The following is a 27,772-nucleotide window of genomic DNA, read 5'->3' on the forward strand; positions in this document are numbered from 1 at the left end:
GTGCTATATATGCGTGGGTACGCGCGTGTGCACATTTGTCGGAGAAGTCATGGCTGCACGTGGGAGAAAGCCCAACTTCTCCGACATGGATGTGCTAGCACAGCTATTCGTCATAAACGATAAGCGATTATTCCCCCGACCGGGAAAGAGGCGTGACATAAATAGAATAGATAAGGGCTGGGAAGTGCTGCAACGTCTGTTTAACAGGCGTTCTTCCTACCCAAGATCCGTAAGTATTACCAGCATATTATACATGGACGTTCGTAATGTGCGTGTAAAAAAAAAAAGCATTTTCTAGAAGGTGGGGTGGAGCTAATGAGCATTTGTGGAATTGGGATGCGTGCTCGCCCTCAGCATATATGAACGGTCATAATGTGCGTGTAAAAAAAAAGGTATTTTCTAGAAGGTGGGGTTGAGCTAATGAGTATTAGTGGAATTGGGGGTGCATGTAAAAAAAAAAAGCCAGTACATCATTGCTTTTTTTTATATATATTTCTTTTGACTTGATATGACACAGCCCTTCTTCTTGTTTTACAGGTTGAAGAGCTGAAGAAACATGCACGTGCGTTGAGGAAGGACCACCAGGAATGGCTCCAGGAGGTAAAGGCTAACCTTGACAACAGCCCAGATACTTGTTGGTTTGCCATGAGTTTTTAACTGCAACATGAGATTTGATAATCCCCTGGGGTACTGATATTTCTTTGTCTCTGCAGAAATGTCTTCTTCAGAGGATGAGTGGCCTAGTGGTTAGGGTGGTGGACTTTGGTCCTGGGGAACTGAGTTCGATTCCCACTTCATGCACAGGCAGCTCCTTGTGACTCTGGGCAAGTCACTTAACCCTCCATTGCCCCATGTAAGCCGCATTGAGCCTGCCATGAGTGGGAAAGCGCAGGGTACAAATGTAACAAAAAAAAAAAAAGATGATGATGATGAGGGGTCCCTGGCAGGTGCTGCTCCTCCCCACCCTTCTGGTCCTACCCCTGGTCTGGATCCCTTGCCTTATGCCCTTGTCCGTCCCGGCCCGTCTTCTGGTCCCTCCCCCCCCCCCCCCCACCCAAGAGATCCCAAAAAACCCCACTGATGCGGCTGCCCGCCCCAACACACAGCCCTTTTCACCTTGCCTCTCCTCCTCCCCACACAGAGCCCCCCTGCCTCCTCCCCCCAGCCATACAGTCCCACCAGCCCTCCTCTCCCCCGTCTCCCCCCCGCCGCACAGTCCCACCAGCCCTCCTCTCCCCCCCCGTCTGTTGAACCCCCTCTTCCCCATCCTACCAGCCCTCCCCCACACCCCTGCTACCCCCTCCCACGCTCCCCCTCGGACTTCCCTCCCCCTTTCCCAAAGCCATGCTGGGGCCTCCACCTCCCCCGAGGAAGTCACCCCCTCCTGGAGCTATTCGAGATGGACATCATAGTTGTATATGGTGAGTTTCAAAAGGATTATTGCCTACGCCGGTGTGTGCATGTTAAAGCTGTCCGTGAGGAAGTTTTCTAACAGTCCTTCTTTTGTCTTTACTGGCAGGTGCCGTGGTGGACCTCACAGGGGAGGACATCGAGGACATCCCCTCTCATCCACCCGCTACCCTTGACCGCAGTGTCTCCCCCATTCCCCTTGCTCCCACCCTCGCCAGATCCACTTCCCCTATCCCTCCCACTCCTACCCTTGACCATGGTACCTCTCCCCATTCCCCCTGATCCCACCCACACCCGATCCTCCTCCCCTATCCCTCCCACTCCCACCCTTGTGGACTGCGCCTCATCTCCCATCCCTCTCGCCCGTACCAACCTTTCCCCTGAGGAAATCCAGATGGCAGAGGTGTTGCACATGGGAGGGCAGACACTGGAGGGCCTTTCCAAGATGCTCCAGTATCTGTCCTCCCAAGTACAGCGTCCTTGAGCTCATCTCCTCCCCCTCTCCAGCCCCAAATTTCCCCCCCCCCCCCCCGTAGTATATATTCCATCCCTTGTATATATTGTACATATATCCCCTCCCATCATTTCCCCCTCTGTAATATATCCTCCCCCCCTGTATATATTGTATATATATCCCCTCCCATCATTTCCCCCTCTGTAATATATCCTCCCCCCTTGTATATAGTGTATATACATCCCCTCCCATCATTCCCCCCTCTGTGATATATCCTCCCCCCCCCCACTTGTATATACTGTGTATATATCCCCTGCCTGCTTTATATATTATTGTAAATTTATGAAGTTTTTTTGTGTTGAGACTATTCTGTGTGTTCTTGTGGTGTTTTTTTTCCAAGAGGTTGTGTGGGGGGTGGGTTATTAGACAGCCAGGGGATAGAAATAATAGAAACTGTAGTACATAAAAAACTAACAACAAGTTGATGGAAACGGGGGGGGGGGGGGGGGGGGGTGAAGCCAACATGTGATCAGAAATACAGCATGAATCTATGTGAATTTCCTGACTTGTGGTGGGCGGGAGGAAGAACACAGACAAACCAATCGGCTTCTACCTTCAAGATCTACGTCTCCACGCATTGGCTGTATGTACGCATATATATTACGTACATATTGTACGTCATTAACAAGTGGCGCGCAAATCTGCGTGCTATCATCACGTTTGTCTTACACGTGTCTCACCACAACTTGGAAATGGATGGCGGATTTTTCCTGGCACAACTGGACTCTTTTGCTGGGAGGCAACAAGCTGCCAGGCGACAAGCTGGCAGGCCAGGACAGGAGCCAAGTCATGAAGACCCTGCCCACATTCGTCCTCGCCTCCACCCTCGCCCACGTGTGTTTCGTCCATGGGTGGTTTTGGAAGACATGTCAGACAGGAAAATAGTACATGACTACCATTTGTCCATAACGGCTATATATGAGCTGTACGAGGAAATACGAGCTGATATTGAGGAAATACGAGCTGATATTGACCCACCCACTGCAAGATCTCATGCAGTACCTGGGCTGGTGAAGCTGCTGATTGTTCTGCAGTTCCTTGCCACAGGGACATTCCAGCATGTATTAGGGGGGTAACAGCGGCATGGACCAGTCTACTGTTTCAAGACATCTAACACAGGTACTACTCTGAATTTCATACTACCCCCTCCCTATCTTGCGTCCACGGTGTCTGCTCTGCCCTCCTCCCCCCTTTGTTACACCCCTTTCTCATCTTTCTCACTGTTTAAAAAGTGCATGGCCAAATACACACCTTTGCTCTATGTTGCAGGTGCTGCGAGCCCTGAAAAAATGCGGAGGAGGCTCAAGCAGGACTTTTACAAGATTGCTGGCATACCCAATGTCCTGGGGGCTACTGACTGCACACATGTTGCCTTCACCCTGCCTATGGATCAAGAAATGCAGTACCGTAACTGCAAGATGGGACACTCGCTGAATGTGCAAGCAGTGTGCGATGCAAACCATAGGATCCTCGATGTTGTGTCATGTTATCTGTGGAGCTGCCATGACTCTTACATCTTGTCAAACAGTGCGCTGGGGAAGAAGTTTGCCGAGGGGCATTTTGGACAAGGGTGGCTTCTTGGTGAGTGTTTTTTTGTTTTCTAACAGATGTGGCAGTGGTGCAGGAGGGGATGCATATGACACCTGTTTTAAAAGTGGCACTACACAGCTGTGAGAGGCCTCTGTTTGGCACACTGTTAGACGCTGATAGCAATGTATTGTTGTGTTTCTGCAGGGGATGCCAGATATGGATCTAAAACATGGTTACTGACCCCGCTCACAATGCCCCGTTCGGAGGCAGAGAAGCGCTACAACGAGTCACACATCTCGACTAGATGTACTATTGAGCGGACATTCGGGGTACTAAAGAGCCGGTTTCGCTGCTTGCACATTTCCGGTGGATCCCTGCAATATTCCCCTGATAAGGTGGCGGATATAGTGACTGTGTGCTGCATGCTGCATAACATCGCACTGAAGCATCACCTAGAGATCGAGATAGTAGTGCCTCCAGAAGTGGACATAACCCCCTTAGACAGAGGATCCGATGTAACCAGGGGAAATGCCGTGCGCCAGCAGCTGATCCAGGAGTACTTTTCCACAGTTCCGCAGCCTGTGTAGTCAGCTACCACTTATATGAGTTACCAAGGTAGAAACAAGAAGGCATACATGCATAGCGTTCTTTAAACCACAGCTAAGGAGAAATTAGATCTTACCTGCTAATTTGCTTTCCTTTAGTCCCTCCGGACCGGACCAGGATTGGACTGTTGGGTTGTGCCCGCCTACCAGCAGGTGGAGACTGAGAAAAACCTCTGACTCTAGAGAGCCAATAGGAGCCCTGGCCATGTGACCTTAGCCTCAGTATTTGAATAACAAAGCAGGAAAGAAAGAAAGAACTTCTGTGCCGTATGGAATCCTAGCAGCCACAAATTCCTCGGCAAAACCGAGTACTAGAGCTCACCAGCAACTCTCACCAGAGAAGTGGTATGGCCCATTTGTATTAGAGCTCACCAGCAACTCTCACCAGAGAAGTGGCATGGCCCATTTGTATTAGAGCTCGCCAGCAACTCTCACCACAGAAGTGGCATGGCCCATTCATATTAGAGCTCGCCAGCAACTCTCACCACAGAAGTGGCATGGCCCATTCATATTAGAGCTCACCAGCAACTCTCACCAGAGAAGTGGCATGGCCCATTCATATTAGAGCTCACCAGCAACTCTCACCAGAGAAGTGGTATGACTCACTTAAGGTTTCATATATATTCCATCAACTGAGCTCACCAGCAACTCTCGGCAGAGAAGTGGTATGACATATTTAAGGCTTTATATATATTCCAGCAACTGAACTCACCAGCAACTCTCACCAGAGAAGTGGTGGTATGACATATTTAAGGCTTTATATATATTCCAGCAACTGAACTCACCAGCAACTCTCACCAGAGAAGTGGTATGACCCATTAAGGTTTTATATATATATATTCCAGCAACTGAGCTCACCAGCAACTCTCGGCAGAGAAGTGGTATGACATATTTAAGGCTTTATATATATTCCAGCAACTGAACTCACCAGCAACTCTCACCAGAGAAATGGTATGACCCATTAAGGTTTTATATATATTCCAGCAACCGAGCTCACCAGCAATCACCAGAGAAGTGGTATGGACCACGCAAAGTCTTTTTTTTTTTTTTTAAACATTCCACGTGTGCTAAAGGAACGAATACACTTCCAAACTTAATAAAAGAATCTAAAGAGTTGACAGAACATGGGAGGGGCCTGGTCCGGTCCGGAGGGACTAAAGGAAAGCAAATTAGCAGGTAAGATCTAATTTCTCCTTCCTTAGCATCCCTCCGGACCGGACCAGGATTGGACTGTTGGGAAGTACCAAAGCAGTAATCTTACGGGAGGGACAGACATTGAGAATGTGGTAGAGTCCCTGAAGACACCCAAACTAGGATGAATACGAAGCCAAAGCTTGACGATCCAAGAACCGCCAATAAACTAAATAGAATGACTACAAAGCAAAAAAGCTGAAGCTGAAAAGTCCAAGCGACGCTGAACATTGTCCCCTACCGCATCAGTGCAGCGCAAAGGACAGAGAGACTCGAGAAAAAACAACTGAAAGAAGGATGACAAAGGTAGAAGCAGAGCCGCCTGGCAACAAAAAACTGCAATGAATCTACCTCAGCTGAGAAAGTGGAAACCGAAATCCTGAAGTACAATACTCCAGATATTGTAGACTATTGCTGACCTAGCAACAGATTGGAAGTATGTAAAGCCTGTCAGTGAGAAAGTACCTGATCACTAGAAGCTAAATAGGTAAAAACAAGAATGCAGTTAAATACTATGCAGAAGAAGAAGGTACCTAAATCCTTGCTGCAAACTAGACTGAAGGTCCAAATAAACTGACAGCCGCTGCAGTTACCCAACATGAAAAAAAAAACATATCTCAGAGCGCAATTCAACTGAGAGAGAAAGAATCATCTGTAGCTGTTGCCTCTGCAAGCCAATCACCTGAGACTCTTGTTGTAGACCCCAATTAGTGAAAACGGGAATAAATCAACAGTAGACACTTGTTAGTACCTTTCATCTGTTAGAAACATATAGAAGTCCATAAAACACTACACAGTTCCAGGAACAACATGTATAGAATGTTTGTACGTTTAGGAATCTAGCCAGGTGCTCATGGTCTGGATTGGCCGTGGACAGAAAGGTGGGCTCAATAGGACCTTTGAGCTTTTCCCAGTGTGGAATTACATATGTACTTATGTAGTAGAACTATAAATATACATATATATTTTCACAGATGCAGCCATCAAAAAACTGGTCACTGTGTATATGCTCCCGGCATACCTGCAGGAAGAATGCTCAATCTCAACCACCAGACCACTAGTGAGAATACAGAGGCCAACTGAGCGGAGGGATTCCATCAGAGATAAATATCTGGATACGAGAGGGCATCTATCTCTGCCGCTGACAAGTCTTTTTAGCAAGAGAGTAAGCGAGGCACATGGAAGGTCAGAGCGAAAAGAAATAGTTGTAGAACTGGGACCTCCCCTTAAGGTACTATCCACTGAGAACTCTTTTTTTTTTTTTTTTTTTTCTTCAATGGTCACGAAATTGACAGAGTGAAAAGCTGCCCAAAAAAGACTACCGAGACTCCAAAGCGAATGAAGAAAAAATTCCTTCTTGGGAGCTAGAAAGTAAAATTTTACTCTGCAAAATAGAGCAAGGTAATGGCCGAAGGCCCAAGAACATCCAGAGAAAACAGAAAGTGGGACGCTTGTAGAGAAGACAAAAACAGTCTGCGCCAACTTGACTAAACAATGAGAGAAAAAATAGAAACATGCTATGAAATCTAATGAGATCACACGAGAGCTCAAAAGAGATCTCAAATGAGAGACCTGGCTACATGCACCCCATAACCTAGGGTGTGCCCGAAATGCACCACCCGTTGCTTGACCTGACAACTCTGCCAATAAGACTGTCTGCAATGAACCAGACATCTATGGAAAGGATGAAACGACGAGACGTAGTTTCATCAGCGCCGCTGCTACTACGACCATAACTTAAGAAAAAAGTGCGCGGAGCCGACGCGAGACCGAAGAGCAGGGCAAGAAAACTGGTAATGAGGACCTTATCATCCTCGTATCACGGACATTACTCCTCCTATACTGAGATGTACTAAGATGTACCGACCCACATCCATAAGAAATGAATGTGGTACTTGCAACCTGTATTGACCACAACTGAGAACAGGATGCTGGGCTTAATGGACTCTTAGACTTTCCCCGTATGACCATACTCATATACTAATAGCAAAAATGCACAGGAAGTGAAAGAATCCCCTTCCAAATGAAAGGAAGGTCTGGAATGAGGACATATAGAATGAAAATGAAAGGATCACCATATGTTGAGCATGGACTGAGACACACTGGCCTTTAATTTTACCGGATCTCCCCAAACCTCGTATCATGTCATGCCTCCTTCCTCACTGAGATGTACAGAGATGAACAGACGCACACTCACGAGATATGAATGTGGTATTTGCAATCTGGATTGACCCCATCTGAAAACAGGATGGGGACTCTTGGCCTTTCCCATTATGGCAACACTTATGCCCTTATGGCAAAAAATGCACAGAAAATGAGTGAATCTCCTTCCAAGAGATAAAAACTCTGGAGAGAGGAAGAATAAAATGAAAATGAAAAGGAATAGACTTGGAAAATACCTATTACGGAAAAGGTGGTGAATTTGTGCCACAGGAGACAAGACTGTACCTGACGTCAAGAAAGCTTGAAACAAGACCCTAAAATCTGTAAGAAAGAGAAAGGGATAGCAGATGTTATGGATGGTCATACTGGACAAAACCAGAATGTTTACCATGTGCCCAGGCTGAATAGAGGAAACAAAAATACAAGTAGATGGCGTGAGGACCTCCCAATATCCTTAAGTGGGAGAAAATGCAAATTGACCTGATAACTTTACTCCCTAAGTGGACATATATCTTGTAAGTCCTAGAAGAAAACTAAGATAACACATGAGAAACTCCAAGACAGTTGGAAAGTAGAGAAGATGTGAATAAAACATGCCTTCTAAAGCATCTGAGAAAACTGGGTGCTCGGTAGACAGGACTGAGTCTCCTAGAATATGAGAACCATCTGAACCATGTAGCCTATGCAGCTGTCATCTGCTATGCCAAAGAGAACGCATAGCCATGAAAGAAAATTGCTGAAAGGAAGTAAGACCTTATGTCCAGAATTGCAAAGTACGCAACAATTGAGTATCAGACAATGTATTTCATTGCACATGGCATCTGAACCATATAGCCTACGCTCTAGAGAACGTTTGTTAAGATCTTAAAACACTGTATAACATCATAGCCATGAAGGGAAATGCTTGAAAGGAGCTAAGATATTATGGCCAGATTTGTAAAGTACTAATCAATTGACTATTAGACAATGTAGTCCTATTCACCAGGAAATGAGAAAGACACAGAGTGACACACACTGGACCTCCATAAAAACTGCGCTAGACAATAGCACAGACCTTTCCTCCAAACATCACACACAAGGGAAAGGAATAGGAAATTGGTTATTTTGGAGCTGAGATATAATTTAATTCGCCCCATTGTCTAAAACAGAGAATTCCCGACTGAGCTGCACTTTGAATCAGAGTCTTGCCAAGAACAAAGAAATTGCCAACTGCGCTGCACTTTAATTCACAACATTGCTAGCAACCAAAAAGTCCCCGACGGAGAAAAAACAGAGGGAAAAACAAAATGAGCGCCATTCGCATCGTAACATTTCGTTTTTGTTTTTTTTTTTTTAATAGCTTGAAAAATACATGTAAAAATTAATTGCGGGGAAAATATACTACCAATCGCCCCAACTACCGGAGAAACAATATCTCCTTTCCATTGCACAAACAGCCAAACACAGTAAAAGCAGAAAAACGCTGCCGCATCAAGGGAAATTGCAGCTGAAGGCAAAACAATGGTGGCCAAGCGCGCCAAAATGAGAAGAATAAAGTTCGGGGGAGAAAACCACTGACCACACCGACGAAGAAGCAGGAAATCCGTGCCGCTGAAAAACAGATAACCTCCAATGCCGCACAAAACATGGTTTAGCCTCTGGCCCGACAGGAACCGTCAATACAGCTCCCAAGCTATACAGACCTGTCCAAGAGCGAGCACGCGCTTAACAGTTCGCGCCTCTCCTTTTTTTTTTTTTTTTTTACAACTACCGCCGCTAACAACGCCGGATAGCAGAGGAAAAATAATGAAGATAACAAAAAACCACCGATTAAAGTCACAGACGCTGACTTTTCACTTTTTTTTTTTTTTTTTTTTTTTAAATAGCTCCGCCAGAAAAGAAAATAAAGACTCTTCAAACAGAATAAGACAGAAGAGCTACCTGCTCGTTATAAGACTGGGGAAAGCAAAAACTACTTCCTTTAAATTCCTTTCATTTGAATTAATTTTTTTAATTTTCTTTTACTTGATTTAATTCTTTAAAAACAGCTGCCTATTAAAAGTGGCTGCCTCTCCCAAAGACGGTACACCTTTCCAGAGAAAGGGACGGCCCTTCCCTGCTAAGCCAGGGAGATGGGGAGGAAGGGGGGTGGACTCGAGACACCCGAGTTTAACACCCCAGAGGCTGTCAAAGAAAGAAAAGAAACCCTGTCACGCCTCTAATTACGATTCCAGGCACAGAAGAAGTATTATAAATATATCTGTAATATCTTATAGAGAAAAAGAGAGAGAGAGACTAATGGGCTCACTTCCTACCTGCTGAGAGACTGAGAAAATACTGAGGCTAAGGTCACATGGCCAGGGCTCCTATTGGCTCTCTAGAGTCAGAGGTTTTTCTCAGTCTCCACCTGCTGGTAGGCGGGCACAACCCAACAGTCCAATCCTGGTCCGGTCCGGAGGGATGCTAAGGAATATTTAATTCATTAGACAAGACAAGACCATCTGTATGAATACTTGAAATGTTCATTTATTAATATCACACAAATAAAAACTTGTGAGGAAACCCTTTTGAGGAGTACAATTATGTACAAAAAAAAATGCATTAATAAAAAGACAAACTTTGCTGTTCAAGGTGTTCCACTTGGACCGTCACACAGGATCTTGCTGTTTCACTGCGCCTTTAAAACAGAAAAAAAAAAAGCTGTTGTGAATTCTGAACGCATGTATCAGTGCATATTGTTAGGGGGGTGGGGGCAGTGTCATACAACAGCTGGTAACTGGGGCTGCGAGGAAACAAAATAAAAACAACTTTTACTAGTGTACACTTACTAGTGAACTAGTGACACAAGGGAGGGATAGTGAGGAGACCGCAAACCCAGCAAATAGGAGGGAAAATAGGAGATACAAATGTAACAAACAAACAAATAAATAAATAAATAAGTTAAACGGGTTTTTAAGTATATTTGCCAACAATACTTACTATTGAGAGAGGGGCTGCAACACAGCAGAGGGACAGGAGAGTGTCCTGTGGTCCTGCCTGTGATTAAAAAGAAAGGGTGAAATTGCCAAAAGTGTGCAGGAAAAAATATCAACTATCGAGAGAGGTGCTGGGACACAATCACGTCAGATATTTACTCGGAAGAGCAGGGCCGGGAGACCAGGAAGGGAAGGGGGGGGGGTGTTGGCTTGTCCTCCGGGCTGTAAGAAAAATAAATGCTAGGTTTCAGTACATCTGGAGGGATAGTGAGAAGGCTGCACACCCTGCCAGTGAGGATAGTAAAAACAAGTCTAAACACAATAAGCACCTGAGATTACTACTTACTTGGAAGCAGTGGCGTAGGAAGGGGGGGGGGCGGTGGGGCGGTCTGCCCCGGGTGCACGCGCTGGGGGGGGGGGGGGGGTGTCGGCTCGCTGGTTCCCTGCTCTTTCTGCTCCGGAGCAGGTTACTTCCTGTTCCGGGGCAGAGAAAGCAGGGAAGCAGCAGAGCCGACGCAGCTCCCAGTGACGTGCACTGGGGGCGGATCGGCCCTCCCGCCTGCCCCCCCGCTGATAGGTAGGGTGCGTTTCGGGGGGGGCGCCGGGCCCTGCACCCGTGGGGGGGGGGGGGGGGTGCGCAGCGGCGACCCGCCCCGGGTGTCAGGCACCCTTGCTACGGCACTGCTTGGAAGAGCAGGGCTGGGAGTCCAGGAAGGGACAGCATGGCTGGGAGACCATGAAGGGACGGTAGGGGGGGTTGGCTTGTCGTCCAGGCTGTAAGAAAAAAAAAAGCGAGGTAGGTTTCAGTACATCTGGAGGGATAGTGAGGAGGCCGCAGTCCCTGCCTGTGAGGATTGATAAAACAAGCCAGAACACAATAAGCACCTGAGATACTATACTTACTTGGAAGAGCAGGGCTGGGAGTCCAGGAAGGTACAGCATGGCTGGGAGACCATGAAGGGACTGGGGGGGGGGGGGGGTTGGCTTGTCATCCAGGTTGTAAGAAAAAAAAGCGAGGTAGGTTTCAGTACATCTGGAGGGATAGTGAGGAGGCTGCAGTCCCTGCCTGTGAGGATTGAAAAAACAAGTCTGAACACAATAAGCACCTGAGATACTATACTTACTTGGAAGAGCAGGGCCAGGAGTCCAGGAAGGGACAGAGGTGGGTTGGCTTGTAGTCCAGGCTGTAAGAAAAATAAAAAAAAGGTTAAAAGTGCAGAAATATGTGTGTGTTTGGTGGCTAGGAAACTATATGGTAGCCACGGGAGATACTTACAGAGAGAAGTGCTGGGATACGAGAGTAGGGGGAAGAAAGAACACACGCATTAGACGAACATAAAATGACAAAATATCCCTTTTTTAGATGTATATACGGAACAGATAAGGAGAATATACCATTTACAGTGCGGGAACTGACGGCGGGGTCATCCCGCGGTACCTCACGCCTCAGTTCCCTGATCTCCTGCCGGAGATCCAGAAAGTACATCCTCATCTGCTGTTGCTCAGCGAAATGCGTTTCGGCTTGCCGCTGTAGTTCGTGGGAATTCCTTTTCAGTTTCTCACACAGGTCGCTCAAATGGGTGTTGGTCTTCTCCAACTCACGCATCAATGCATTGCCCACCAAATTCAGCTGCTCGCACTGCGCATCAGACACAAGGCGCACCTGCTCACATATGGCATCTGTTGAATGCTGGACACGCCCAGCCACTTCTTTAAGCAGTGTGTTGATACCCTCATTCCACTTGGCCTGCATCTCCCACAGCTGGCGCCGATCCTCCCATTCCTCTGTAGGGGGTGCAGGAGGATGGTCACTGCGCGACTCAACAGCAGAAGATACGGTGGTGACATCGACATCGCGGGGGGTGACATCTACGAGCTGAAGGGTCACGGTTTCTTCGGGCTCCCCATCCTCTCCTCCCTGTGTAGGCTTTAGTAACCATAGATCTTAAAATAGAAAGGCTACAAATTATACACACACACACACACACACATACATACACACAAACACCACCAATGTCCTATTGTAACTTCACGCAACACACAATGACACCTCAGTACTCACGTGCTTCTTGTTCATCTTGGCTGCAACATGGTGCTGCAGGCTCTGGCACCCCTGTGGAAGTGCCCGCAACTGGATGGCCACCTACCAAAGAAAAAAAAAAAAGAGACCAGCTGGTTAACAAACGATTGCTGAGCCCACTGCTACTGGTCCCTTCCAGCACATCACATTACTCACCACCTTCTCTGTCCCCTCAGTTGTGGGACCTGGGGTCGCACCTGGCAATCTGGTGTCATCTTCCAGATGTTCACCTACAAACACAAACGAGTTTGACCCAAACCCGCCCAAGACCAAACTTCTTACCGCCACCCCATTGTCTGCAATACGCTAAACAAACTCACCTTCCATATCACCGATGGCTTCCTCCGACGTGTCGACACCAACACTCAGGCCGACTACCTGCTCACGGCCAAGGGTGGGCAACACAGCCTCCTCCAGGGGAGTCGGCTCCAAGGCACATCGAGGGCCACCCCCTGTACCCTTTCCATGCTTCCACTTCTTCTGTGCCTTGGCTTTGACGATACCCCTGAAATCTTGCCAACGATGCTTACACTGCTCCACAGTGCGCATCTGCACACCGACAGCACTCACATCCTCCGCAATCTTCCTCCATATTTGCTTTTTTTTTGGCCAAGCGAGAGCCTGGACGTTTTAAAAAGCCGACCAAACTCTTCACATATACGATGCACCAAAACTTCAAGCTCGTCGTCTGTGAATTTTGGTGCACGCTTCCACTTACCATTGCCATCAGGGCCCACACTTTCAAGCACTCTTTCCTCATCCTCCTCCTGTCGGGGCACAGAAAAATAAAATGGAGGAGATGTTAACATCTGGAAAATGCACACTTATCACCCATTCATAAGCTCATCTCTCTGCATGAAATGTCTCACTTACCTACGAACACACGCAAGCACCTAACGGAAAATCGAGCTCGGAGCCAAGCAACGAGGCAGACATCACATGCCAGTAGCCATTGTGAACAAAAAGTCACTCCTATAAGCTCCGCTTCCGACTGACGTGTATCTTACATGCCCCGGTTGCACGTCCATGATGTGTGACATGCATACAACAGCCACAGTGATACCGTGTGTTTAGCGAATGACTATTGTGCACATGCGTTTCCTACACCGCTAGCGGGGATTTCACCAGATTAGCGATGCTTTCAAGCATCCACCTTTTTAAAACCGCGCCGAACATTTGCAAGTTGGTTTTTTTAGAGCATGCATCGTTTTTTTTATAAATCGGTAAGTTTACTACGTGACTTTTACGTTTTCGGTTCTTCTACGTTTTGTTGATGATTCTACCCCTAAGTCTCCCAGAATAAGCCCATGTTGGGAGTTTCACCCAGGGATAACACACAGGAACTATGATGCTGTACTCGGACGATCAGCCCAGTCATTTCTGAATTTGTTACTAAAAGCCTACAGACGCATCCTCTGTGACCTCATTTAGATTTTAAAGTACAGAGTTATGAGGGAACATTCAGAGACTGACAGGCAATTTAACATCAAGGGCTGCAGTGATGCTGGGTTAATCAAGGGGCCTAGGGACACAGGATTTTATTTACACCTCTGAGAAGGGGGCTCTCAAGGGAAGGAAAACAAAGCATCCTCTGTGCCTATTGAACCAAGGTGGGGGAAAGTAGGGCATTTAAATGTTACTCAGCAATATCTGGCTGCTTATTCATTTATGTGAGTGGCAAAAAGTCAGCTTTGAAGCCAAGGTAAGGGAGCCTATCATTACATACATACAATGATTCTAGGCTTATGGGGTTTTCTTTTAAAAATAAAAATAAAGCTTGTTCTGACAGGTCTGTGTTTTCCTAGTTTAGCAGCTGACACAATCAGGAACAAACAGGATTGCAAATTTCTTTCCTCATTTCCTCAAGCATTACTGGCATCTTCTTTCTGCAAATGGATATCTGCAGAGCACCAAAATACAACAGAAGCTGCTTTGAGCCATGTTTGTTCAATCAATGGGCCGAGTTCAGACTATCATTATGCAGCAGGACTGGCTTGCATTCTTCAAAAATATCAATGTGCCCAGTTTTTACCTTCATTGCATCATCTGGGGGGGTTGGGGGTCTTATTCCCAGTTTTCTTGGGTTTTTGTTGTTTTTAAATGTATAGCTGTAATGTCCATCTATATCCATTGTTGCAGCTGTCTTGGATCTTGCCGCATCCGAGTAAGTGCAACTGATGCTTCAGCCATCGTTTTCCAACACCCTGAAGAAAGTCACAAAACAATGGCCGAAATGTCAGTTCCACTTACTCAGAGGCGACAAGACCCGGACAGCTGCAACAATCGTGATGGAAACCTAAGAGGACATCCAGCTATAACACGTTTTTCCTTTAGATTTTGCCGTGAGGCTTGAATGGCGTGGTTCTGATAAGGATCACCAACAAAGAAGCGCCAAGATTTTTTTTTTACATAGGGGTTCACCTTCAGCTATTCTACCTGTAGAGGAAGAGGTAGGTTCCCATTTAAAGACTGCAGCATAAACCCTCGACTGCACTGACTGGAAACAGGTTTTTAGAATAAGATTAGCAATAGCTGGGAGGCCTCAGGCCTAATGGATCACTCACTCCTTTGCACTGTTCTAACAGGACAGAATTCTGTTGCTTGATCAAAGGTAGAAAAATGATACTGACGAGTCAAAAAACAATAGCAAAGTAAAGAGATAAGAGTGGAAAATTAAAGAAATAACGTGCACACAATTTGCCAAGAAAACAGAAGACAAATGGACCTCTGTGTTTTAGAAAATATACTAGCCGTTAAGCTCGTTAACAACGGGCGAGTTTTTTGTTTTCCTATGGCCTCCCCCCATGTCCAGCAACCCTCCTCTTCCTCCTCCCATCCGCTCCATCCACCCGTGTCCATCAACTGTTCTCTCCCCTACCCTCCCATCCTCGGGCTCCCATCCAAGTCCACCCATCTCCTAAGTGTACCGTGATTGTGACCTCCTCTGCCCTGCCGTCCCCTCCGCCACCACCTTTGACCCCCCCCCCCGACGTCACCCCCCCCTCTTTCCGCCGTCGTCGTGTCCTCCTTCAGCTTCTTTCATTACCTCCCGTGATTCCTCCTGTCGTATCGTCATTTCTTCTCCATCGCTGCATCTGTTTCCCTCAGTTCCGCCCCCTCCTTCCCTCCCTGCTCCCTCCTCCTCCGATTTCCACGCCCATGTCCAAGCCCTCCTCCCTATTGGGCTGTACTGCTGGTGGAGGTGGGGCTTGGACTTCTGCACTCTCAACGTTCGGTCTCTACTGCGCATTTGCGGATGAGTCGGTCACTTGTCATTTGTGTATGTTTGATTTTAATAAAATCTATGCTTCACATCATACCCAACATGTTTCCCCATCAGGGTGCATCAGTGATAAATGTGGATTTTTTAAATCTTTACATTCTTATTTGACTTTTAAAAAAAGATTTGAAAACTTTATTTAGGAAATCTTTTTCAAGTCTTTTAGTCTAACTAGTTAAAGAATATTATTATTATTTGTGACAATTTGTTTATATGTTTGTTATCTATTTTACTTAATTATTATTCTCTTAGATTCTTATTTACCAGATGGTTGTATTCTATTAACTGTAACTCCCAGGAGAATATCTTGGTTTCTTTAAACTAAGTAAACCACTTTGAACTTTATGGTATTAGTGGTACACATATACCACGTTATGTTATGTTACTAAAAAGTATAGGTCTCTTCAAAAAGTCAAACCATCAGTATTTTACAAAGATCTTAGGCAACAAGTACAAAAAAATGAAATACCAGCAAAAATTAAACAAGAGAAATCCCCTCAAAAAGGCTTAGCATTCTATTGCAGATGTCTCTCTCGGTCACAGGAACATTGAAGACAGTCCAAATACAAAGTCACGTCAATATCTTTTTTGTGAAAAACATTTCAGGGCCAGATTCCTTAATTCTCTGATGAAGGGATGGATCCTCACCCTCCTGGACACTGCTCCATGGAGATTTCTCTCGAGTCCCTCCTTAAAAAAAAGGCAAACTGGAAAGGCATCTTCTCCTCTCCAGGTGGAAGGTAGAGGCTCCTTTCTTTCCCTCCTATGGAGCCCAGGTCTGCTGCCTGCCTCCGTGCTTTTGGGAATTGCTGATCTGTCTTCTGGTCTACAATTCTTCCTCTGGTAATGGCATGCCAAGAATCACTGAGGGGTCCCTTTACAAAGGCGCATTGAAAAATGGCTTGCTGTAGTGTTAACTGTGGGTTTTGGGCACGCGCCGATCCATTTTTTAGCGCGCCTGTACAAAAGGCCTTTTAAAATTTTTTGCTGAAAATGGACATGCGGCAAAATGAAAATTGCCGCGCGTCCATTTTGGGTCTGAGACATTATCGCTAGCCATTGACTCACGAGGTAACCAGGTGGTAATGACCTATGCACGCCAAATGCCACTTGGTGCACGTCCGTTATGCGCGCCCGAAAATAGAAAATATTGTTCAGACTTGCATATCGGACATGCGCCAAAAATTAAATTACTGCAAGAGCCACGTGGTAGTTGGGCGGTAACTCCATTTTGGCGCACATTCAATGCGTGTAGACGCTTACGCGGCTTAATAAAAGGACCCCTGAGTCCCTTCTTTTGTAATCCTGCCCTGCTATTGAAAATGGGCTGCACCTCCCCCTAACTTGATATCACTCACATATGATCCTCTCAAGCCTCCCCTTTTTATAGAAGTAGGGCACTACAACAGAGTCCAATGAGTCAAGACAATATAAATTGAGGCTCATCATGGCAAGCAGGCTTAGAGTTAAAAGGTAACCAAAAGATCACAAGCAACGAAATGATCCATATTCATTCAGATTTTTATCCTGACGGTTTTTGTTTTAGCCACCAACCGAGTGCTCCAAAAATAGTTTTCCTTCTGTGCTGTTGTGGGAAACGTGCCAGTATATTTATAGAGTTATATCAGATCAAAACAGTGCTTCGTTGATTTTAACGAATCTTATCTAACAGAATTGCAGTCATGTTCTTTGCAATGTGTTTATATTGCATGTCCAAAACTATAACCAAAAATTACTGCCATGGCTCCTGAGTAAATATCAAGTAGCCTAGGACAATGGCAGTCCAGTGCGTTACTGGCACTGTTATATCTGCACATTATTAAAAATGGTAACATGATTGAGGGTGTGGCTTGGATTTGCCACAAACACAGTCATTCATGCATGGTTTGCAAGTAAAAGGAAAATACTTTATTGTTATGGCACCCCTGTTACTTCACAGGCTTTAGTTTGGCACTAGTAAAGTCTCTGGTTCTTTACGCATCACTGTCGGCACGTTCTTCAAACTTCAAATTTATTTCATACTTTCTGTCTCGCTCTACGGATGTGATATCTAGGCGGTTTACAACAGGCTAAAAGAAAATGGGAAGAGTGGTTTAGACAAAACATGACAGTGTAGGGACATAGGGTAGAACTACAATTTCAGACAGAAAAGACGGAGGGGGAGGGGTAGCACTGGTGTCTCCCAGGTATCACGATCAGGACCAGTCTGTGAAGGAGAAAGCTCATGAAAAAGCAAATTGGAATAGAAACCTTTTAAGACCAGCTTTTTAGATCAGCTTCGAATTCAGTGAGAGAAGTTCAAGAAGGAGGTGAGAGGGCAGCGAGGTACATAGTGAGGGCCCTTGCAAAAAGAAAATGGAGTCTCTTGGGTGTTCGTGAAATTTCTCTTTATGGTTGGGGATGAACATATGGGATCAGCTGCCAAGAAAGATATAAACGTTCTTCTGAGAGTCATGTTTTAAAGACTGACAAGAGCAATTTGTAGGTGATTCTATATGGGACAGGTAGCCAATGGGCTTTCATGTGTGTGTGTGTGGGGAGGGGGGTGATGTGATCGTATGTTGTTAATGAGTTTCAGGGCCGTGTTCTGAATTAGTTGGAGTCTTCTGAGTTCCTTGGTTCTGATGCCTCTATACAATGAATTGCAGACATCTAGCTGTGAAATTACAAGTGGATGAGAACGTTCAGGGTTGAAAGTTGAAGTAACAATTGTATAGACCTGATTAGGCAAAAGTTTGAAGAATGAACGATGAACGACCTGACCTATGTGCAGGGCCATGTTCTGAATTAATTGCCCCCTTCCATTCCTCCTGAAGGGGAAGTTTTTAACAGAGTTATTTGTTCAGAGACTGGAATCATCTCTTTGGTGTGGGACTCTAGTCTCTGAATCAATTCTCTTATCTTTCTTTCACAATCTCTTCATTGAGTGCCTGGTAGCTCCCTTTGATCTTTTCATTTTCCATCTGTAGCTTTTCTATTAGGAGGTTCTGCTGCTTGAGCTGGTCATGTGACTGCCTAAGCTCAGTTGAGTCATTCTCATACTGCACCTCTGAAATCCGTGCATGCTCTCTTGCTTCTTTTAACCCATGGAGTAGTCATCTCCCTGTCTCTGCAGCCTTTCCATGGAAGACTCCTTCGGGGTCATCTGCTCCCTCATGTGGATGACTTCCTGTTACTTTCGTTCAAGGGCTTCTATTAACTTCTCTTTCTCTCTTGCCAAGTCCTGTGTTTTAACTTTCAACTGAGCCTTTAACCAACTATTCTGGGCCTGAAACCAGTCTCTCTCCTGGTTCAGTTGCTCCAGCCAGTGGATCAACACAATTTCCTAGGACTGTAACTCTTCTAGCTTGTACCGTAGATCTCTCTCTTTAGATTCAAAGCTCTGGCACTTAGAGTCCATACTCTGAATCTCTTCCATCTGCTGTACACAGCTTTCCTTGATCCCTCATTTCTCTATCCACTTGGTACATTGACCCTGTCTCAAGTCCTGCACTTTTTCCAGCTGCACTTGAAGAGCTTCCTTCCCTTCTTTCAGTCTCTGACGCTTCTGCTATGTCTCACCCAAATCCCAGGTGAGGTCTTGATTGTAGAGACAGGCTCCCTCTAACTGGAATCTTACCAGGTATTTGTGACCTGGATTGGCCACTGTTGGAAACAGGATGTTGGGCTTGATGGACCTTTGGTCTGTCCCAGTATGGCAATACTTATGTACTTAACTGTGCCGGTCAAAGCTCTATGATCTCTGTATCCTTATTAAAGGATTCCTGCTTCTACAGTGTAGTAAATTTAAAACAAATCGGAGAAAATTTTTCTTCACCCAACATGTAATTAAACTCTGGAATTCATTGCCGGAAAATGTGGTGAAGGCGGTTAGCTTAGCAGAGTTTAAAAAGGGGTTGGACGGTTTCCTAAAGGACAAGTCCATAAACCGCTACTAAACGGACTTGGAAAAATCCAAAATCCCAGGAATAACATGTATAGAATGTTTGTACTTTTGGGAAGCTTGTCAGGTGCCCTTGGCCTGGATTGGCCGCTGTCATGGACAAGATGCTGGGCTCGATGGACCCTTGGTCTTTTCCCAGTATGGCATTACTTATGTACTTATGTACCCCTCTGACTTTGGGCAGATCGATGGGCAGATTTTTTCCTGGAGTTCTTTTAGCTATACCCTTAGTCTCTTCATTTTAATAAATCCATGTTGGCTTTGTCTCATTAATCCATGCTTTTGAATACGCTGTGTAATTTTGTTCTTTATAATAGCCTCTACCATTTTGCCTGGCACCGACGTCAGGCTTACCAGTTTGCAAATTTCCCTGATCGAACCCTTTTTAAAAACTGGGATTACATTGGCCACCTTCCAATCTTCCAGTACTATGCTTGATTTTAAAGATAGGTTACATATTACTAACAATAGTTCTGAAAGTTCATTTTTCAATTCTGTCAATATTCTGGGATGTATACCATCTGGTCTTGGTGATTTGCTACTCTTCAGTTTGTAAAATTGCCCTATTACATGTTCCTGGTTTACAGAGGTTTGATTCAGTTTCTCTGACTCGTCAGCATTGAATACCATTTCTGGCACCGGTATCTCTCCCACATCTTCCTCAGTGAAGACCAAAGCAAAGAATTCATTTAATCTCTCCACTATGGCCTTATCTTCCCTGAGTGCCCCTTTTACCCCTTGGTCATCTAGTGGTCCAACCGATTCTTTTGCCGGCTTCTTGTTTTTAATATATCTAAAAAAGTTTTTACTATGCACTTTTGCCTCCCACGCAATCTTCTTTTCAGTCTCTCTTTGCCTTATCAGACTCTGCATTTGACTTGCCATTCTTTGTGCAGTTTCTTATTATTTTCAGTCAGATCCTTCTTCCATGTTCTGAAGGATTTTATTTTAGCTCTAATAGCTTCCTTCAGCTCACTTTTTAACCATGCTGGATGTCGTTTGGTCTTCATCCTTTTTTAATACATGGAATATATTTGGCCTAGGTTTTCAGAATGGTATTTTTGAACAGCATCCATGCCTGATGTAAATTTTTGACCTTCGCAGCTGGTCCTCTAAGGTTTTTTTCTCTCTGTTCTTCTCATTTTATCATAGTCTCCTTTTTGAAAGTTAAATGCTAACGTATTGGACTTCCTGTGTGTACTTACTCCAGAGCTTATATCAAATCCGATCATGTTATGATCACTGTTATCAAGAGGCCCCAGCACCATTACCTCCTGCACCAGATCATTCGCTCCACTAAGGACTGTTATGATTGTACTGAGACAGGCAGGGGAATGACTGGGACTCGCTTCTGGATGGTCTGTCAGGGATTGAGCTGACATCTGAAGCAGCAGACCTCAGACCTTATTTAAACTTACCACTCCCTACTGTGGACGCTCTAGCGTTAATTCCTGTCAGCTGAGTTCTGATTCTCTTACTCTGTCTGTGCTCGTGGTACAGGGTGGATTTGGAGGAGTTTTGCTTGCTCTCCTTTTGTTTGTGGTCTGTGTGTGTGTGTGCTGGTTGTAACCAGCCTGTCCTTGATTGCTTCTCTGCAGTACAGCTTACCAGTACAGTGCAAAAGTACACATATGTGCTTTGCACCTTTAGCAATTTGAAATCTGGTGCAAAGTCAGATCTGCAGGATGAACACAAGCAGAACAATTTTGGTTTGTTTCCAGTAATTTGCTTGATTTGATTTATTTGGTTCATGTCAAACATTGGTTTAACAAAAAACAAACAAACAAAAAAAATACTTGCAAATCAACTTGGATGTGCATTGATTTATAAGTAAATGTGCATTAAATTGATTTTGTTAAGTAGTAAAATTTTAAAGGTATGCTAATGAACCAAATGCATTTTAACGTATGCACAGCCGTAATTTGTATAGAAGAACATATCTATACACTGTGCAGCAAGGAGCACCATTTGTAAATTCATCCTATGAAGAAAGGTGCTGTTATGCCTCATTTACTTAACAAACATAATATCCCCAGCCCATATCAATGTAATGAACGTGGAAAGAATTTTGGTTTGGAAAACATTTTTAAACTCCACCTTTCTGCTCATCCTAAAGGTCTGCTTAAACACGATCCTTGTGGTTTTCAGACAAATCATCCAAGAAGTTTTAAGAAGCATCAAACCCACTGTATGAACCAACACAGTGAAGAAGCAGCTAAAAAGCTTCCAGACTTCCAAAAACACACTGAAGAACAAAACTGATATGAATAAGTGACATTACTTAGCTGTGTTGTATTTATTTTTGTTACGTTTGTACCCTGCGCTTTCCCACTCATGGCAGGCTCAATGCATCTTACATGGGGCAATGGAGAGTTAAGTGACTTGCCCAGAGTCACAAGGAGCTGCCTTGTGCCTGAAGTGGGAATTGAACTCAGTTCCTCAGTTCCCCAGGACCAAAGTCCACCACCCTAACCACTAGGCCACTCCTCCACTCCATGATGTGACATGCTGAAGTTATGAAATGTTCAGCTGTTAGCTAAGCTTTGAAGATTATTTTTCAGGAACATGCCACCACCTCACCTCCGTTTGGAACCCTCATACCCCAAATTCAAAGCACTCCTCAAAACCCACCTTTTATTGAATCCTTTGGGCTCCTCCTCCTAGTCTGTAAACCGCAAAGTTGGCTAATAGATCAGTTGCGGTATATCAAGCGCCAGAAATGAATAAATAAATAAAATAATAGCTTTCATAAAGGCTTAAGCATTCCTCCGGTGTTTTACATTGTGGCAAGGGACCAATTATCTCATCACTGAGGATCATTAACAGTAACATTACACCTTAAATAGAATGTTAATGTTTACATCCACTGCTGAGCAATTTAAGAATGCACTAGTGGTTAGGGTGGTGGACTTTGGAACTGAGTTCGAGTCCCACTTCAGGCACGGGCAGCTCCTTGTGACTCTGGGCAAGTCACTTAAAGTCACTTAACCCTCCATTGCCCCATGTAAGCCACATTGAGCCTGCCATGAGTGGGAAAGCGCGGGGTACAAATGTAACAAAAATAAAATAGATACTATTGGAGATTCTACATGGAATGTTGCTACTATTGGAGATTCTACATGGAATGCTGCTATTCCACTAGCAACATTCCATGTAGAAGGCTGCGCAGGCTTCCATTTCTGTGAGTCTGACGTCCTGCACGTACGTGCAGGACGTCAGACTCACAGAAGCAGAAGCCTGCGCGGCCACATTGGTGATCTGTAAGGGCCGACTTCTACATGGAATGTTGCTAGTGGAATAGCAACATTCCATGTAGAATTTCAAATAGTAGCAACAGTGGAGGAGTGGCCTAGTGGTTAGGTTGGTGGACTTTGGTCCTGGGGAACTGAGTTCGATTCCCACCTCAGGCACAGGCAGCTCCTTGTGACTCTGGGCAAGTCACTTAACCCTCCATTGCCCCAGGTACAAATAAGTACCTGTATACAATATGTAAGCCGCATTGAGCCTGCCATGAGTGGGAAAGCACAGGGTACAAATGTAACAAAAATTAAAAAAAAAAAAAATTAATTAAAACTAGATAACTCTATATTCAATGGTTACTTATGGAAACAGTGTTTTAACATGGAATTTAACTGAGGGATACTGTGAACCAAAGCTGTGATAATACAGCTTCCATGTCTGAGATGCCACATGGTTACATAAAGCAGCATGAGACTCCCAAAGATATATAAAAATGTAAAAAAAAAAAAAAAAAAAGTTATGGAAACGCAGGAGCTGAGCAGATGGCCTCAGTGATACTAAGCAACGCTTTTTTTTTTTTCTTCTTCAGTTTTGGACAGATGATGAATCAGTTGTTCCATCATCTTATGTTTTACTACAAATGCTAAAGGAGTTAATTCTGTCACTGTAATATTTACCTTCTCGGTGCAGAGGTCCACACATTTGTCCACAGACATATTCAACATGACGCTCCGAACCGGCAAAGCTAAGGAAACGTTTTCTGGCCTGTGGAAGCAGCCTCGGAATATTGCGCTGCCATCTGGAACAGAAAGAGGCAGCGATCAGGAAGAGACTGTAACAAACATGGCATCTGCAACCTTTAATGCCTGAAAGAAAGCCATAAGTGATACCCACATAAAATAAAAAAAATATCAGATGACAGCATCTTATAAACATGTAAGCCCAATGCTCAGCTAATTAGAGGGTCATTTTTATTAAGCTGTGGTATAAAGAAGCCTTAGTATGCCATTAGCACACAAGGATTAAAAAAAAAAAAAATTAGTGTCTGTGCACTTACCACAACCTGTTTTGTAGGTAATAAAGACTCAGAAAATATTCCTGCAGTAACCAGTTAGCGCACAGTAAATGTAGCTACGCTATCTGATTAGTGCAGGAGCAACCGCTCTCCACCCCCCAGACATATTCCCCCTGCAAAAAAATCTTTCAGTGTACAGTTATCATGCACACATTTGGCACTATTGCAGGTCGCCTGAGCGACTGACGCAGCTTAGTAAAAGGGCTCTTAGATGAGCACATTTGCCTTCTAATCCTATATAATAATTTGGACCTCTGCACATCTGTCTGGCTGCCTGGGTTCATAACACAGTTCCTATTGGTCCACCCTGGGGATGAAGTCACAGGGCGGACCAATGGGAAGTGAGAGGGAAGGGAACCCAGCAGCAGCCACCGGAGGTGAGTAACCAAACGCCTCCCTGAGTTCCATGATCCCCAATCTCCCTCCCTCCCTCCTTCCACGGGCCATGATGGCCCCACTGCCGTTCGACTTCCACGCCCCCCCCCCTCCGATTTCCGCGCCCCCTCTCCTCCCATTTCTGCCAGCCCAGCGCCTCCCTCCCTCTGTCTTTGTGGCCTCCGAGTGCAAAGAGGACGTGTGCGGGTTCCCCAGCCCTTGGTACGTGGCATCTGCTGTTTAAAAAGTTTTACCTCCTGCTCGGCCGGCAACACTGAAGTCCAGCAAGTACAGACGCCGCTTCAGACAGGCTGTGGTTTTGCTTCTGTTTCTGCAGTTCCTGTGGTCCCGCCCTTACGCAAACAGGAAATGAGGGCGGGACCAGAGGAACAGCGAACCACAGCCTGTCTGAAGCGGCGCCTGTACTTGCTGGACTTCAGTGTTGCTGGCCGAGCAGGAGGTAAAACTTTTTAAACAGCAGCTGCCAGGTACGAAGGGCTGGGGCACCCGCACACGTCCTCCTTGCACTCGGAGGCCACAGAGACAGAGGGAGGGAGGCGCTGGGCGGCGGAAATCGGAGGAGAGGGGGAGCGCGGATAGAGGGGGGGTCCTGAGATGAGAGGGGGAGGGGGAGGTGGGGGTCCTCAGATGACAGAGGGTGGGGGAGGAGGAGGGGGCCCTGGAGCTTTGCTAGCGCCCGTTTCCTTTCTGTTGAAAACGGGCCTCTTTTACTAGTTCTATAATCTTGCGTACCCATTTCTCTGCTTAGCGCACAAAGTTCCACATTGTCTGTGTTTTTAATCACCCCACTCTAGACCTCCGGGGAACCCCTGCCCACGGGGATGAAGGGTGGGTTTCAGAGGACCTCATTTTGACACGGAGGTGTAGAGGGGGTGTCAGAAGGCTCATTTTAAATCTAAGACCCAGGACCTCGGCTTTCTGATTTCTGGTGTCTAGGTGGATCTTTGGCCATCTATTCTCCCACGTGGAGGGGCATAATAGAAGGAAAACATCTATCTCCATGGGCGTTTATCTCCGAGAACGGGTCTGTGAAGGGGTGGACCGAACCGTATTTTCGAAAAACATGGATGTTTATCTTTTTTTGAGCTGGGCGTTTTTGTTTTTCAGCGATAATGGAAACCGAAAGCGCCCAGCTCAAAAACGAATAAATCCAAGGCATTTGTTCGTGGGAGGGGCCAGGAGTCGTAGTGCACTGGTCCCCCTCACATGCCAGGACACCAACCGGGCACCCTAGGGGGCACTTTTACAAAAACAAAAAAAACAAGGTAAAATAGCTCCCAGGTGCATAGCACCCTTCCCTTAGGTGTTGAGCCCCCCAAATCCCCCTCAAAACCCACTGCCCACGAGTCTACACCATTACTATAGCCCTAAGGGGTGAAGGGGGGCACCTACATGTGGGTACAGTGGGTTTGGGGGGCGGTTTGGATGGCTCCCATTTACCAGCACAAGTGTAACAGGTGGGGGGGGGGGGGGAAGCCTGGATCCACCTGCCTGAAGTCCACTGCACCCCCTAATAACTGCTCCAGTGACCTGCATACTGCTACCAGGGAGGTGAGTATGACATTTGAGGGTGAAAATAAAAAGTTGTGAAACGGCATATTTTGTGGTGGGAGGGGGTTTGTGACCACTGGGGGAGTCAGGGGAGGTCATCCCCGATTCCCTCCAGTGGTCATTTAGGGCACTTTTTGAGGCCTTATTCGTGGAAAAACAGGGTCCAGGAAAAGTGCCCTAAATTCTCGCTAAAAACGCATATTTTTTTTCCATTATCGGCGAAAGGCGCCCATCTCTGATCGCCCGATAACCACTCCCCAGATCCGCCTTCACCACGCCTTCGACACGCCCCCATCAGCTCTGTCCGCATCCGCGACGGAATGCAGTTGAAAACGTCCAAATTCGGCTTTCGATTATACCACTTTATTCGTTTTTGTGAGATAAACGTCTATCTCCCGATTTGGGTCACAATATAGGCGTTTTTCTATTTCGATTATAAGCTGGATAATGTACTAAGGGGTGAAAGATACCTTCCTTATGTGAACACTATTTGTGTAAGAGTGTTCCAAGAAACAGATAGACAATCAAGAAATTGAGGCATAGACTAGAAAAGCTAGTGATAAAGATAATCTTTATTCTCACCAATTGGAACTTCAATCTGGCACACTCATCAGTCAGATTCTCAGGTCGACCGACCGTAGTTCTGCCCTCTGGGTAGAGTTGGGGAAAATTCCAATTCACACCCAGATTTGCAAATCTTAAATAGTATCTGCTGTCCATTCAATTCAATGGGGACTCAATTTTTCTTTCATCTGTGAATCATACTTAACCGCAGATCAGGTGCTCACCTTCTCCCTCCTTCCCCCCTCCTTTATGATATTTCTTAATAACTGCCATTTCCTGAACTGTAAACACCTTTCCTAATATAGAGAGAATAGTATTCATATCTCATGATCCTGGATGCCATCTTTACAACAGCAGACTCCATTTTATGAACCAAACTTCTTACAATTTTTGCCATTAATTCCTCCATCTTGGCCCTTACACTGCTTTTGAATGTCACACTAGATTCTAATAAGGCTTACCAAGCGGTCCTGCTTCCGCAGGCGCTCAGCTACAAGGCCATCATCAGATTTTCAGGCCTAGTCAGTGCTTTTCAGCAGCTTAGGCTATAGAACTCGGCCCGCCACTATTCCAGTGGGTGGGTTTCAAGTTGGGACACATATTAACATTCCCCTCTTCACCCTATCTCATAGGGTGACACTAGGGTTAGCTATCATGGTACCATCCATTCCAGAAGGTATCCTATAAAGCTATCTATTTAGAGAGTCTGATTGTAAGCTGGTATGGCAAAGATTTTGGAATCCTGATCACAACATAGATACCATCTCTGTCTTATTCTAACCCCTCTTGGGGCTAACCCATATCTGCGATTAAGCAACAACCTATGATTACAAAGGTAATATCTTTCAACCTATTAATATGCAGGTTTAATCATACTCTTACGTATGTATGTATGTATATATATATATATATAGCTAACAATCATCAAGCTAATTAATTCCTCGGTTATATACTGATTATATGCTGATTATACGTTTGCATTGATTACATAGTTATACTGATTATTGATCACATCATTGTATAAAGCATTATGTCATTACTTTGCATCCCTGTGTGCTCTGGATCCACTATATAGTTGCAGGTACCTCTGCAGCTTCTCTAGCATTTGCATAGCGATTGGTCCATCTCATGGGGAGATAGTCCAATGTATTGTCTCCTGTGGTGTTGGGAAGGAGATTTTCGTACAGGACATATTGCTGCTTTCTTGGTTATGGCAGTTTCAATTAAGCGTTCTACTAAGCCTCTAGCACATGGGATTATGCAGCATCCTACCAAT

The 27,772-nt window shown here is 45.3% G+C and overlaps 1 protein-coding gene across 1 annotated transcript in view; it reads right to left on the reverse strand.

The window, feature by feature from the left end:
- Positions 1-27,772, reverse strand: part of WSCD2 (WSC domain containing 2) — a 363,115-nt gene that overhangs the window by 112,141 nt on the left and 223,202 nt on the right. Inside the window, exon 5 of the mRNA XM_030219890.1 lies at positions 23,588-23,709. Coding sequence (XP_030075750.1) covers positions 23,588-23,709 — 122 coding nt within the window. The remainder of the gene's footprint in view (positions 1-23,587; positions 23,710-27,772) is intronic.

The sequence above is a fragment of the Microcaecilia unicolor genome, chromosome 11, assembly GCF_901765095.1.
Source record: "Microcaecilia unicolor chromosome 11, aMicUni1.1, whole genome shotgun sequence".
NCBI classification, from domain to species: domain Eukaryota; kingdom Metazoa; phylum Chordata; class Amphibia; order Gymnophiona; family Siphonopidae; genus Microcaecilia; species Microcaecilia unicolor.